At 58.1% G+C, this 12526-nt stretch overlaps 1 protein-coding gene across 1 annotated transcript in view; it reads right to left on the bottom strand.

Moving 5' to 3' along the window:
- Positions 1-12526, bottom strand: part of Tmem94 (transmembrane protein 94) — a 38389-nt gene that overhangs the window by 1235 nt on the left and 24628 nt on the right. The window contains 35 exon segments of the mRNA XM_048365938.1: positions 62-232; positions 341-434; positions 566-660; positions 747-895; positions 1184-1265; positions 1506-1591; positions 1858-1935; positions 2190-2252; positions 2254-2363; positions 2366-2379; positions 2569-2677; positions 2981-3080; positions 3192-3307; positions 3558-3611; positions 3614-3677; positions 3679-3696; positions 3782-3963; positions 5019-5147; positions 5150-5167; positions 5170-5234; positions 5315-5417; positions 5777-5950; positions 6889-7065; positions 7068-7206; positions 8083-8292; positions 8534-8566; positions 8568-8699; positions 8808-8931; positions 9352-9395; positions 9676-9725; positions 9728-9797; positions 10332-10418; positions 10609-10711; positions 11545-11696; positions 12007-12209. Of these exon segments, the coding sequence (XP_048221895.1) occupies positions 62-232; positions 341-434; positions 566-660; positions 747-895; positions 1184-1265; positions 1506-1591; positions 1858-1935; positions 2190-2252; positions 2254-2363; positions 2366-2379; positions 2569-2677; positions 2981-3080; positions 3192-3307; positions 3558-3611; positions 3614-3677; positions 3679-3696; positions 3782-3963; positions 5019-5147; positions 5150-5167; positions 5170-5234; positions 5315-5417; positions 5777-5950; positions 6889-7065; positions 7068-7206; positions 8083-8292; positions 8534-8566; positions 8568-8699; positions 8808-8931; positions 9352-9395; positions 9676-9725; positions 9728-9797; positions 10332-10418; positions 10609-10711; positions 11545-11696; positions 12007-12209 (3598 nt within the window).

The following is a 12526-nucleotide window of genomic DNA, read 5'->3' as shown; positions in this document are numbered from 1 at the left end:
GGCTGGACAAAAGGCTCAGCACGGGTGGTGGATTTAGGGAACACACCCTAGCCCTGCTCACCGAATCTCGTGGAGCTTCACGATCTCATTGGTGACTACCACGAGAACCAGCGACAGGCAGCCCAGGAGCCACGTCAGCAGGGGCACGTCTTCCAGGCCAAAGTGGACGTGGCTATCCCTGTGTGTCCACAGCTGCAGGTCCACGATCGTCTGAACCACCTGACCCAGCAGCCTGCCGAAGAAGGGGGCAGCTGCAGTGAACCCCAAGTCCCCTTGCTTCATCCTCTGGCTCTCACAAGTCTGGCCCTGCCCTTTGACCCTCTCCACCAACACGACTCACACCACAGGCACGGTCACGGCCCACCAGAGGTTCGTCAGGGGACTCTTCCTCCACAAGGGTTTGGTGCGATGCACATGGGTGATAGAGATGAAGACTGCAAAAAATAAAAATAAAAATGGGGCCAATGGGGTATCAGGCTTCCCACTGCTCCAGGGCCTGGCCCCCCACACGCCATCGGCTGCCTCTCCCGGGCAGAGCCCTTACCCATGTGTGGGACAAGCTTACCGGTGTGTAGGACAATCAAGGCAGCAGTGAGCTTCTGGGCCGACAGCAGCCCATTGGCAAAGTCCCGGAACCAGGCCGGAGCCCTGCCGTCATTGCTGCCAAAGCAACACAGAGCTCAGCCTCCCATGAGGCCATGGGGAAGTGGGCTGGGGTGGGGGAGGCGGAAGCCCCCAAGATGCACCTGTGCAACATGATGGAGGAGCAGTTGGAAAGGTTCCGGGCTCGGGCGCTGTCACAGAAGCTCTGCAGTGTAAAGCCAAAGCAGACGAGGCACGAGGTGATGGTGAGGCTGAACTTGAGCAAGAAGCAGAGCAGGAAGTAGTGCTGCGTCTGTGGGGGGAAGGGAGGCTGGCTGCTCACTCTGCAGCAGCCTTCAACAGGCTCTCAGTAAGCAAATGGCCAGGCCTTTGGGGGGGGGGGGGGTACGGCAAGGCCCACGCTCCCAGCAAGGACCTTTGTCAGCTCTGAGTACCACCTCTAGCCAGGTGCCAGTCCTCGAGTCTCCGGGTCTCTGCAGACTCTTCCAGGTTAGGCTCCCTCCCGGCCCGGGCCCCTGGTCCTCTGTGCTTCTCTGTGCCCCTCCACGAGGCCCTGGCTTGCCAGGTCTGCCTCACTTACCTTCTTAGGAATGGACTGGAGGTTTTTTCCTGTTGCCATAGACATGATGGAGCTGTGCGGTGGTTTCCCTAGCAGAGAGATGCTGAAAAGCAAGAGTGGGTGAAGGCATGGCGGGTGATAGAGTTCCTCTGCCACCCAGTTCTCATCAAGGAATCCTTCATGGAGATCAAGTGAAGTTTGGTGGGAGGCAAAATAAGACAGCAAGACAGCCGCCCCCCGGCCCCATGTCTCCTGCACCAGAGGAGGTGAGCCCCGAGTGGCCCTTCCAGAACTCCGGGCTCCTCCCACCTGCCTAGGCACGGAAGGGCGCACAGCCTCTCACCTGAGCAGAGGGTAGCAAAAGCAGGACAGCCACAGGATGTCTGTGGTACTCAGCAGTGGTGGTAGTTGGACCACACAAGAAAGGAACTAGACCAGGGAAGAACCCAAGAACCACAGTTAGATTCTGGCAAATGAATGTGACCCACGGACTCCAGGGCTGCCTTGCTCAAATCCCGGCTGAGAGGCATTGGGGCCACAGGCAAGACTAATCTGCACTGGAGTCACTTCTGGAAACTCGAGGGCTCCTTAACTGTGCTGTGCCCTCAGTCCCCCTCCCTCCTCAGCTTCTCAACCGTCACTTGCGTGAAGGAGCAGGCGGGGAGAGGCGATGCCTGTGTTTCTCCCTGGCTCACCTGGATGACCACAAGGGTCAGCTGGCACTGCAGCAGGAAGAGGAAGCACTTACGGATGCCATTGGTGGCATGCCGAGCCTAGGGACCGAGAGGGACAGATTATGCCCGGGCCTGCCTGATCGCTCAGGCCCTACACCTGAGAAGCTTCGGCCAGGGGCCACATGCCATGCCCGGGACGCTCCTGTGAGGAAGGAGCAGAGGTAAATTCAACTTCCTGGGGGAGCTCCATTGGCTCCTCCCACGTGCCAGGAGGGCAGGAAGCGTGAGATCCGGGGGTTCCAGAAGGATCCTGGGTTCTAAGCCCCGCCCACCCCACCCTGCCTGAGCCCCACCTGCTCGATGAGCCGGATGACGCTGATGGCCTCCTCCCGGCGGAAGGTCAGGGAGCAGGGCAGGGCTGTTGAGCTGCCCTGACAGCTGCAGGGGGGAAAGGCCATCCGAGGCCTGGGCCATGCTGGTGCTGGTGGCGTAGCCGAAGGTCTCCCAGGAGCAACGGGATGGGTACAGGGATCCAAGGCGATGCTGGTTGGGGAAGGGAAAGCTCACCCGTGAGTTGCACTCCGTGAAGACACGTGTCTCCTGCCAGACTGGACATCCACCCCTCACCTCCCACCACACTCCAGTGCCTGGAAACCCAGTCAGGACAAGATAAACCAGGAAACATCCCTCCCCGCTCCCCGCAGCTCCGCCCAGGCCTGCCAAGGCCCTGACCTGACATCGCTCTGAAGGAAGAGGCAGCCGTTCCTCAGGTTGGCAGAGCTCCCCAGACAGCAGGTCACTTCTCCATACTCCTGCATGATCTTTATCATCTCACACATGGCTGCAAGCGGGCAGGAGGCACAAGGGTCAGGCAGGCAGGGCCCCGTGCAGGTAGATAGCAGCAGAGAGCCTCAGGCCAGGGGGCAGGAGGCAATGGGAAGGGGGTCCCACCCCAGCAGTGTGGGCACGTGAATACAGTTCTGACTCTGGAGTGGGCCCAGCTACACGTGAATCTGCTAGGTTTCCCCAGACTCTCCCCCCTCCCCGCTCTTCCACTCCTTGTGGTCATTTCCTCCCTCTGGAGCCTACAGCTGTATAGCCCGAGAGCTGTATAGCTCTCGGCAGGAGAGGTCATGGCACTCACTCTCGGGCGTACAGTCTGTGAAGAGAGGCACCAACAGGGGCACATTGTCAATGTTCTGTAGGTGGGGTCGCACCTGGTGGATGCCACGGGGCAGCTTGGCCTGGAGGAGGCAGAGCGGTCAGTGACTTGGGATGGGTACCAGGACTCTCGCCTGCCTTTCCTCCTGCCCTGTCCTCCCTGAGCCAGCCAAAGGCCAGATTCCCGCACCTACCCGGTTGCAGTCCTCCCAGAAGCTGGGGATATCACTGTCCGTAGGTTGGAAACTAATGAGGTCCGAGTGACCCTCCTCCTCCAACAGGAGGAGCCCTTCTGCATCATCCCGGGACACTGTGGGGTCGAAAGAATGTCCTTCACCTGAGACCAGCCTGCTAGGGGCCTCTCCCTTGCCCTGCAGAGGACAGTGCCATCTGCCCCCGGCTTCACTGTTCACTGGCCCGCCTCTACTGCCTGCAGGGGCACTGGCCCTTTTCCGGGGGAGTATACACACTGGCAGGGACGGAGGGAGGCTCTTCCTAGCTGTAGCTCCCAGGAAGGGCAAGTTCCTGCCCAGCCAACCCCCACAAGCCTTTGCCCTCACCCTGATTCAGGTCATCATGCAGGGAGCCCGCATGGCTGGGGCTGGAAGGGGGATCTCAGAGCCCGGCATGTCACCATTGGGTGTGAGGGAGATGTGACAGTTCCAGCCTGTCTCCAGGCCCCATCTTTTCTGCAAACACCTGGAAAAGGCAAATGACAATAAATAAGTCCAAAAGCCCATGGGGAAAAGGGTCAGTGGTGACTGAGGTGAAGAGTTCTATCCACCTTGCTTTTGAGCTCATCCTCCAAAGAGAAGTAGACAAAGCGGATGCAGGCATTGACCAGCCCATCGATGAGGCGTACAATGTCCAGCCGGGCCTGGTACTGGGAGGACACCATGCCCATGAAGATCTGGCCGCTCAGGGCCTGCATGCAGTCTTCCTTCTCCAGCACCTCCCCGATCCCTTCTTCAGGTAGGAACAAGACAAAGGCCAGCCAACACATAGCAGGACAGCCGGGACCACGGCCCAGCCAGGACACCCAGGAACCGGCAGATTCCAGAGCCAGCCCACAAAGGCCACACACACACACACACACACACACACACACACACACACACGCCAATGCCACACCAAATCAGTGAGCGCAGGGCCCCAGAGGACCACACACACATCCATGCACGCGCATGCACACAGCCAAGACACATAAAAGAGCCAACAGACACAGGAGAAAACACAATGAAAGTACTCATCAGTCAGGTGGCCATCCTGCAGAGCCAGGCAGAACCTGGCTCAGCAATTGCCCAGCCCTGCTCCTAGGACAGGGGGCCGGCCCCACCCTCCGCTGCCACTTCAGCACAGTCTCCAGGGTTCCTAAAGCCCAAGGGTACATGCTTAGTGGTATGAGGTGGATTCTGAGACCCACAGTTCCAGCAAGGTCTGCGACCTGATTCTAATGAGACTAATGCTCCATAAGTGCATGTTGTTGATAGCTTTTCAGGAAAATACTTCTATTTATTTGTGTGTTTTGTGCCAGTCCTGGGGCTTGAACTCAGAGCCTGGGCACTGTCCCTGAGCTCTTTTGCTCAAGGCTAGCACTCTACCACATCCAGCTTTTTGTGGTTACTGGGAGATGAGTCTCACAGATTTTTCCTGCCAGGGCTAGCTTCAAACCTCGATCCTCAGATCTCAGTCTCCTGAATAGATAGGATTATAGGTGTGAGCCACCAGTGCCCGGCAAAGAAAATGCTTTTATATACATGAGCCCCCCACCCCCACCCCTTGAACATCACAAGAAACCTGTGACAGGGGTAGAAGTCTATATTTAGATGAGAAAACCGAGAGACTCCTGATATCACAGCTAGAGAGTGCCACACTGGTGCCTCATCTCCCCATGGTGTCCCTGGCACCTTCTACCTCGTGCGATGCCGTGACCCTCCGGGTCGGGTTCCTCCCACTGCTGGGCTCCCCCGCCCTTAGGAGCCCCCAGCGCTGGCCCCCTATTGGACAGAAGTGCACAGTACCATCGGAGCTCCAGCTGTTGCGGCGAGCGTTCTGCTTAATGGGGACGGTGCTAGGCAGCTCGCACGTGGTGAAGATGCTACTCTGGCCGGGCACCTGCACCAGCTCGATGCACTTGCCATTGAGCTGGAGGACAGGGTGCAGTTCATCGCTTGTAGGCGAAAGCGGAACAATAGCCAGACAGGCAGGCTCTCTGGTAGAAATCCAGCACTTTCTTTCTGCCAGGGAAACAGAGTGGAAATAAGGTGAATGGTCCTGAGCGCCTTCTGACTAGGGGAAGGGGAAGGCCCTCACGCACCTGTCGGAACCTGAAAGGGGATAGATGTCGGCTCCATCCCAGAAGTCCGTGCAGGCCTCCAAGACCACATCGGCTGTTCCATGGGAGAGCATTTGCTCCGTGCCTGGTCAGAGTGAAGAGGCCACCCCGTGAGACCCTAAGTCAGCCCCCACCTCTCCTCTGACCCAAAGGACTCCTACCCAAGGAGGGCCAAGAAGCCAGTCACCAAGTCACCAAGATGCTCGGTAACAACCCTAGGCTGGCAATGAAGGCAGTGTATTTCCTGTCCCGTGGACAAGCTTGTCCTCTGTGACTCCAATCCCCAAACCTAGTCCCGCCACACTGTGGGACATAAACACTTCATCTGCCCCCATCCTCCCTAAGAAGACAAGGCAGGGCAAAGGCCCACCCCCACCCCCACCCTGCCCACCAAGCTGCGTTAGGTTGGGTTGGGACAACAGGTGGAACTGGCGCAAGGCTCACTCGTGGCCGTGTCCTTGATGAAGAGGCTGATCATATGGCTGAGGGGAGGGCGCCGCTTAGTGACGCAGGAGGGCCGCCCCAGGGACGTCTCCTTCATAGTCTCTGCACTGGGGAGGCGGTAGAGTGCCAGGTGGTTTTCCTGCTTGAAGAGCTCCTTGGCTCCCGGAGTGAAGCCTGTGGACAAGCCTGAAACTCAGGGCCTGTAGGCCGATGCAAGGCTATAACCACCCACCACCTAACTCCCCGCACAGACAGAATCTGGACAGCTGGCCGCCAGCACATTCTACCTTCCTATCCCAACAATCAGTTGTCTCCTCAGAGTAGGAGGCCATCCCACAGACCACAACATCTGTGACAGGGGGACAGTCAGAAGCTAACAGTGAAGCCAGGCACCAGTGGCTCAGGCCTGTAATCCTAGCTACTCAGGAGGCAGAGAGCTGAGGATCACAGTTCAAAGCCCAACCAGGACAAAAAAGTTGTGTATAAAGCAGAGAGAAATCCAATTATGGGACAAACTTGGTGTAATGAATTTTTGTTTTAAAGTAAAAAAAAAAAAAAGAAGAAGAAGAAGTGGGCTGGGGATATGGCCTAGTGGCAAGAGTGCTTGCCTCCTATACATGAGGCCCTGGGTTCAATTCCCAGCACCACATAGACAGAAAATGGCCAGAAGTGGCACTGTGGCTCAAGTAGCAGAGTGCTAGCCTTGAGCAAAAGAAGCCAGGACAGTGCTCAGGCCCTGAGTCCAAGCCCCAGGACTGGCAAAAAAAAAAAAAAAAAGTTGGTAAGACACGTATCTCCAATTAACCAGCAAAAAGTCAGAAGCAGGAGTGTGGCTCAAGTGGTAGAGTGCCAGCCCTGAGCAAAAAAAAGCTCAGGCCCAGAGTTCAAACCCCAGTACCATTGCAAAAAGGAAGAGGAAGAGAAAGAGAAGGAGGAGGAAGAAGAGGAGGAAGAGGAGGAGGAGCAGGCGCAGAAGCAGCTGCGAGGAGTATCCGGTGCTTCTGATAGCTATCATGCCAAGGCTGGGTCTGTCCGGAGTCAGGGCTGGCCTGTTCTAGAACTCCGGCAGCCACCACGTAAGCCCCAGCCCAGTGCCACCTGGGCAGCCATACCGATGAGGCGGGCCAGCTCGCAGAGGCCCCAGGGCACGTGCACGGGCAGCACGGCGCTGTGGCTCTCCTGCAGGGCGATGTTGCACAGGTGGTCGGAGAAGCGGCACAGGCGCTCCGTGACGCTGGCATTGCACAGATTGAGCAGCACGTTGAGGCCCAGCGGCTTGAGGGAGGTGAGTGTAGCTGCCAGTTGGAGTCGTCGAACTGGATGCAGGAAGGGTATCTGCTAGGGTCCTGGGACAGGCTCAGCATCTCCAGGTGGTAGTCACACACGAAGTCCTCCGCTTCATAGGGCTCCCCCTCCATCCCAGGCTGGACCTGGGGGAAAGGTGGAGGAAGAGGTGGGGCAGGCTCTGGCTTCCCGAGTCAAGCCTGCAGGATGGCGTACGTTTGGAGAGGAAGGCTGGTCCCCATGCTCTCGGTCCTGCCCTCCATCCACCTCTAGGATGACAGGAGGCAGTACTTATAGGACTTTGGCGACCAGATGAGGAAAGAACAACAGGGGTCTTTTCCAGCCAGGAGTGTGCTTAGGAGGTCCTAAGGGGGCCAGTGGCCTTAAGTGAGAATTAAAGGGAGCTGAGGCTATGTCATACAAGAGACTCGGAAGCTGGGCAGGGTGGCTCCCGTCTGTAATCCTAGCTCCTCGGGAGGCTGAGATCTGATAATCATGATTTGAAGCCAGCCAGGCAGACAAATCTGAGATACTCTCACCTCAACTAGTCAGCAAAAAACTGAGAGTACAAAGCTGGGCACCGGTAGCACATGCCTATAATCCTAGGAGTCTGAGATCTCAGGATCGCAGTTTGAAGCCAAGCCTGGGCAGGAAAGTCCATGAGACCCGTATCGCCAAGTAATCACAGAAAAAGCCAGAAGTGGCACTGTGGCTCAAGTGGTAGAGCGCTAGCCTTGAGCAAAAAAAAAAAAAAAAACACCTAAAGGGCGGCCTCCAAGCCCTGAGTTAAAGCTCAGTATTGACACAAAATCAAACAAAGAGAAGACTCAGGCCAGGTCTTGTGAAGTCAGCTTGCTGGCCAGGACGCGGGTGGGGGTGGGGGTTGAACACAACCTCTGTACTTTCAGACCCTGCTGGTCCAGGCCAGGCGGCACCCTTTGGCAGAAGCGGCCGTTGGGCCCGTGCGGGGGGGGGGGGGGGGGGGGGGAGTGGCTTCTCCACACGGCCCCACCTCCTCTCACCTTGCTGGGCTCTTCCTCGCCGCCCTCGGTGTCTCTGCTGAAGCTCACGTTGGAGCCCGACAGGTGTCTGCTGCGGCTGCGCCCCTTGTGGGGATGGTAGGTCTCGGCAGGCTTGGGGCCGTCACCGGGCCAGCCGCCATGCTCCTGCTCGTTGGAAAGGTGCAGGGTATTGCTCAGGGAGCCAGAAAGGAGGGCATCGCGTTCATGGGGCTGAGGAAAACAGGAGCACGAGCCTAGCACCAGGGTACCATGGCATGCGTGGGACCAGCGGGGCGTGTCACTCCCGGCCCTCTCTGCCTGGTCCTGAGGCCCCACCTTGACTACCAAGAGGCAGTGACCAAAGGTGCCCACACCCCTCTCCCCGTCCTGGGCCCTCCCCTCCCAGGACCACTGGCCAGGCTCCAAGGGCTACTCAGCCTGGCCCAGGCGGGCCCACAGGAGCTGGCCGTACCTCCTCCTCTACCTCAGGATGGCAGAAGGAGCGGTGTGGACAGGTCATCGGTGAGGTCCTCGTGGCTGCTGTGCGGGGGGCTCACCTTCCCGCTGAAGAACAGCACCGTCTCTGGGCTGGGATTCGGCCATGACAAGATCCCCTGTTTGTCTACACAGCACAGAACCTGCAGGCACAGAGGCCGGGATTGGGAGGTGGCTGGGCGTTGGCCCCGGCAGCCCGGTGGACAGCCCAGACCTGGCCAGGGCGGCCGGCCATGTGCAAAGCCCCTCACCGTGACGGAGCCCAAGCTGTGCAGCAGGCTGGCACTGTGGCTCAGCGTTGGGGACGTCCCCTGGATCACCCTCAGGAAGTGGCCCCAAATGCAGCGCAGCATTTCCTGGTGGGACAGAGAAAATCTGCTTTCTCAGCCTCGTTTCCTGGGAGACAGTCTCTAGCGTCCATACTGGGGAACGTCTAGGAGGGTGAGGTTCCGATATTAGGTGTCATGTTGGGGTTAGGGGATCGGGCCTGGATAACGCCTGGGGAATACAGAGGGGGGCAAGAGAAAAAGCTTCAAGAGCCCAGCTGGGGCCTCAAGGCTGTCAACAAAGTCCCAGGATTCTGAGAAGGAGGCCCGGGGGTGCAGGGGTGGTAGATGCAGGTGCCTGGGGCTACTCGGGAGGCTGAGATCTGAGGACTGCTATTCGAAGCCAGCGTAGGCAGGAAAGCCTCCAAAACAGCCTGAAGTAGAGCTGTGGCTCAAGTGCCAGAGTGCTAGCCTTGAGCACAGAAGCTCAAGAACACAGTGGGGCCCATCAGTATACCTGAGAGGAGACGGTTCCGTGTAACTGCTGAGAGTATCCTCCGAGAACTTGGCCAGCTGCACAGAGGGGAGAACAAGCCTCGTTCAAACAGACCCCCATGCTGCCAGCGGGGCCTGCACCCGCAAGGCTCCAACCCCTTTGGGAAAGAGGACCTGGCAACCCCGACTCCCCACTGGTGAGAGCCAGGCTCAAACAGGAGGCTGCTCTATAATGCAAGGGCCTGAGTCCCCAGACAGCTGCCGGGGGCCTCCAACATGCTAAGCCCAACATGGGGTTCAACCTGTGGCCCAATTCTCTGGCACAGCCCATTCCTTCTTTTTGTATATCCCCCAGAACAACCCACCAGGGAGCTGGTGAGGCCTTGCTCATCTGGGCCAGGACGCGGCTTCTCCACAGGCGGTTGCCAGCACCCAGAGGACTGGAAAGAGCAGGGGGGAGGATGGCAGCATGCCATTCACCTGGAAAGGAGAGGACCACACGGAAGGCTCCCGAGGAGCTCCTGACCTAGAGGGAGGATGGCCCAGAGGATGCAACATGGCCGTCCTCTGGATAAAAAGGGCAGGTGTGAAGGAGGCAGAGAGGGAAGGAGAGGAAGGAGGCATTCTAAAGCTAAAGCCTAAGGATACTGTGGGTGCAGAGAGAGAAGGCAACCGGGGCCATATAGGATAGGGAAGCACAAGAGAGAAGAAAAGAGCCAGGAGCCGGTGGCTCATGCCTATAATCCTAGCTATTCAGGAGGCTGAGATCTGAGGATCGCAGTTCAAAGCTAGCCTAGTCAGGAAAGTCCACAAGACTCTTGTCTCCTATGAACTAATCAAAAAATAAAATAAAATAAAATAAAAAACAGAAGTGGCGCCGTGGCTCAAATGGGCAGAGCACTGGCCTTGATCACAAAAAAGCTCAAGGGCAAAGCCCAGGCTCAGAGTTCAAACCCAAGGACTGGTAAAAAAAAAAAAAAAAAAAAAAAAAAAAAAAGGTGGGGGCATCCTTGCCTGGAGCTGGAGGAGGGTGTACTGCCAGGAGGTGACCCCAGGAGCACTGAACACGAAGCGCAGGGCATTGGTGATGAGAAAGCCAGCCTGTGGAAACAGGAAGGGCACAGCCCTAAGCCCCTCCCCTAGCTAGAGGCCAGTCTAGGCCCCCTTCCTTTTCCACTCACCCTAGGCTCCCCGTGGGCCCTTCTACCTGTACTTACATAGCCACCTGACCTAGCGCCGCGCGTGCCCGCCATCCTGCCCTCCCCCGGCCCCGCAGGCCCGCCTCACACACCAGGACCACCGGCACGGCGTAGTGCAGCATCACCGACTGCACTGTGAACCTCTCGTTGTCCAGAGCAGTGACTGGGCGAGACAGGGCCATGTCCAGGCACCATCTGTGGAAAGAGGCAACCCTCAGGCCCTGAGGGGCAAGAAGCCAGAAACCCACACCTTGAAAAGAGCCTGGCGCTCAGCTGTTGGGGTCAGCTGTGCCTTTAAGGGGCCACAGCTGACCTTGGCCTGCCCCTCCCCTTCCTGCCCTTAACAGGAAGAGAAGCCCTGCTCCTGGGGCGAGCACGTGTATAATGGAGGGGTACCCCAGGGGCCCATCCTTGGGGGGCTGGGCCTCCGCCCCCAAAGGAGGTCCCCTGACATCACTTGATGGACAGCCCTCTGTGACCAATCTGCAATCCCTCTCTTGTGCCTGCCCTCGGGGGTATATCTGGGGGGGCTCCTCATTTGAATAAACAGAAGCCCTAGAGGTTTTCTCCAAGACCCCACGCGCCCGTGTCTTCCTTGGGCCGGCGGGCAAGGGGGTCTCGCACCCACACGCGAACCGAGGCACCCGGGACCCTGCTCCCACGTCAGAACCCTACCGGCCCGGGGGGGTGGGGGGGCGCGTGAGAGGGTGAGTATGGATCCCACACGGAAGAGTTAGATAAGCCCAGGACCCCTCCCCACGTGTTGGGGAGGGATAGAGCTAGCCCGGCAATTTAAAACTCAACGTTCAGCCAAACAGGACTTCACTGAGTGCAGCTCCTAGTGGTGCCCTGGGAGGGGTGCTCTGCCCACCTCCAGAGCTGCCCCTCAGAGTCCAGTCTAAGGACGCCAAGAGGGGAGCCGGCGATGTGCCTGCCCTCGGGAGGGCCTGAGGTGGACAAAGCTCCTTCCTTGTCACAGGATGCTCTGGGGAGAAAGACAGCAGGACAGGAGGTGAGCGGCACCCCACCTGACGTTGTCAATCACAGGGGTCTCCAGGACACGGAAAAGTCGGTGTTGCTGGGGATTCTGTGGCCCTTTCTTCACTTCCCCCCGGGGCGAGGGTGGTGGAGAGAAAGGGGGGAACAGATCTCCTGGCTCCAGGACAATGTGCTCGTCATCCTGCGGGCAGTGAAAGGGCTCTGTCATGGGCCACTCTTCCTGGACAATGCCAGCTAAGTGGAATGGCCCTCAGGGTCAGTAACTATGCACTAGCAGAGAGCCTATCCAGGTGGGATTTGTGGCGTTTGGGACCCTCCTTGAGGGTCAAGAAGCAGCAGCACAGGAGGGAAAACAGGTTGCAGCTTTTTCCTGAGAACCCAGGAGCCCTTGTGAGGCCTACAAGCTAGCCAGGAAGCTTTAGGACTCCCCACCCCCCAACTACCAATTGTTGCCCCAGTAGTTCCCAGGAAGGAAAGCAGCCGCTGGCTACCTTGATCCCCCTTAGAGAGGCAAAGGACTCCTGGCCCGGCCTCAGGGCTATGATGTCTCCTTCTACCAACAGGCTGACAGGCAGGTTGACCAGGTGACCGTCTCTGTAGGCCCAGTGCAGGGACCAGGATGGTGCAAAGGGCATGTGGAGGTCAGGATACAAGGCATTTGGCCACTTGATTTCCTTGCCATCCCTGAGGGCATCTGAGGAAAACAGAAAGGAACAACCCTCCTCATCCAGGCCAGGCCCGGCGCGCACCTGCTCTTCGTTCTTTCTCAGGCCAACACAACCCACTCCGTGCATGCAAATGCTTTCCCTGTTTTAATGCTTTCTCTGTGACGCCTTCCTCAGCAGTTCCAGCTGGGTGGCTCCACCAGGTAAACACATGGTAACTGCGGGAGCATGGGAAAGGAGGTGAACCTAGCAGCCGGCGTGATGAGAAGTGATTTTCACTGAGAGAGAACATTTGGGATAGGTCAGGAAGAAGGGGTGAGATTTGATTAGCTGGCAATGAGAAGGG

The sequence above is a fragment of the Perognathus longimembris genome, chromosome 17 (genome assembly GCF_023159225.1).
Source record: "Perognathus longimembris pacificus isolate PPM17 chromosome 17, ASM2315922v1, whole genome shotgun sequence".
In the NCBI taxonomy this organism is placed as follows: domain Eukaryota; kingdom Metazoa; phylum Chordata; class Mammalia; order Rodentia; family Heteromyidae; genus Perognathus; species Perognathus longimembris.
The sequence above is the reverse complement of the archived record's forward strand: the minus strand, read 5'-3'. Positions and strand labels throughout refer to the sequence as shown.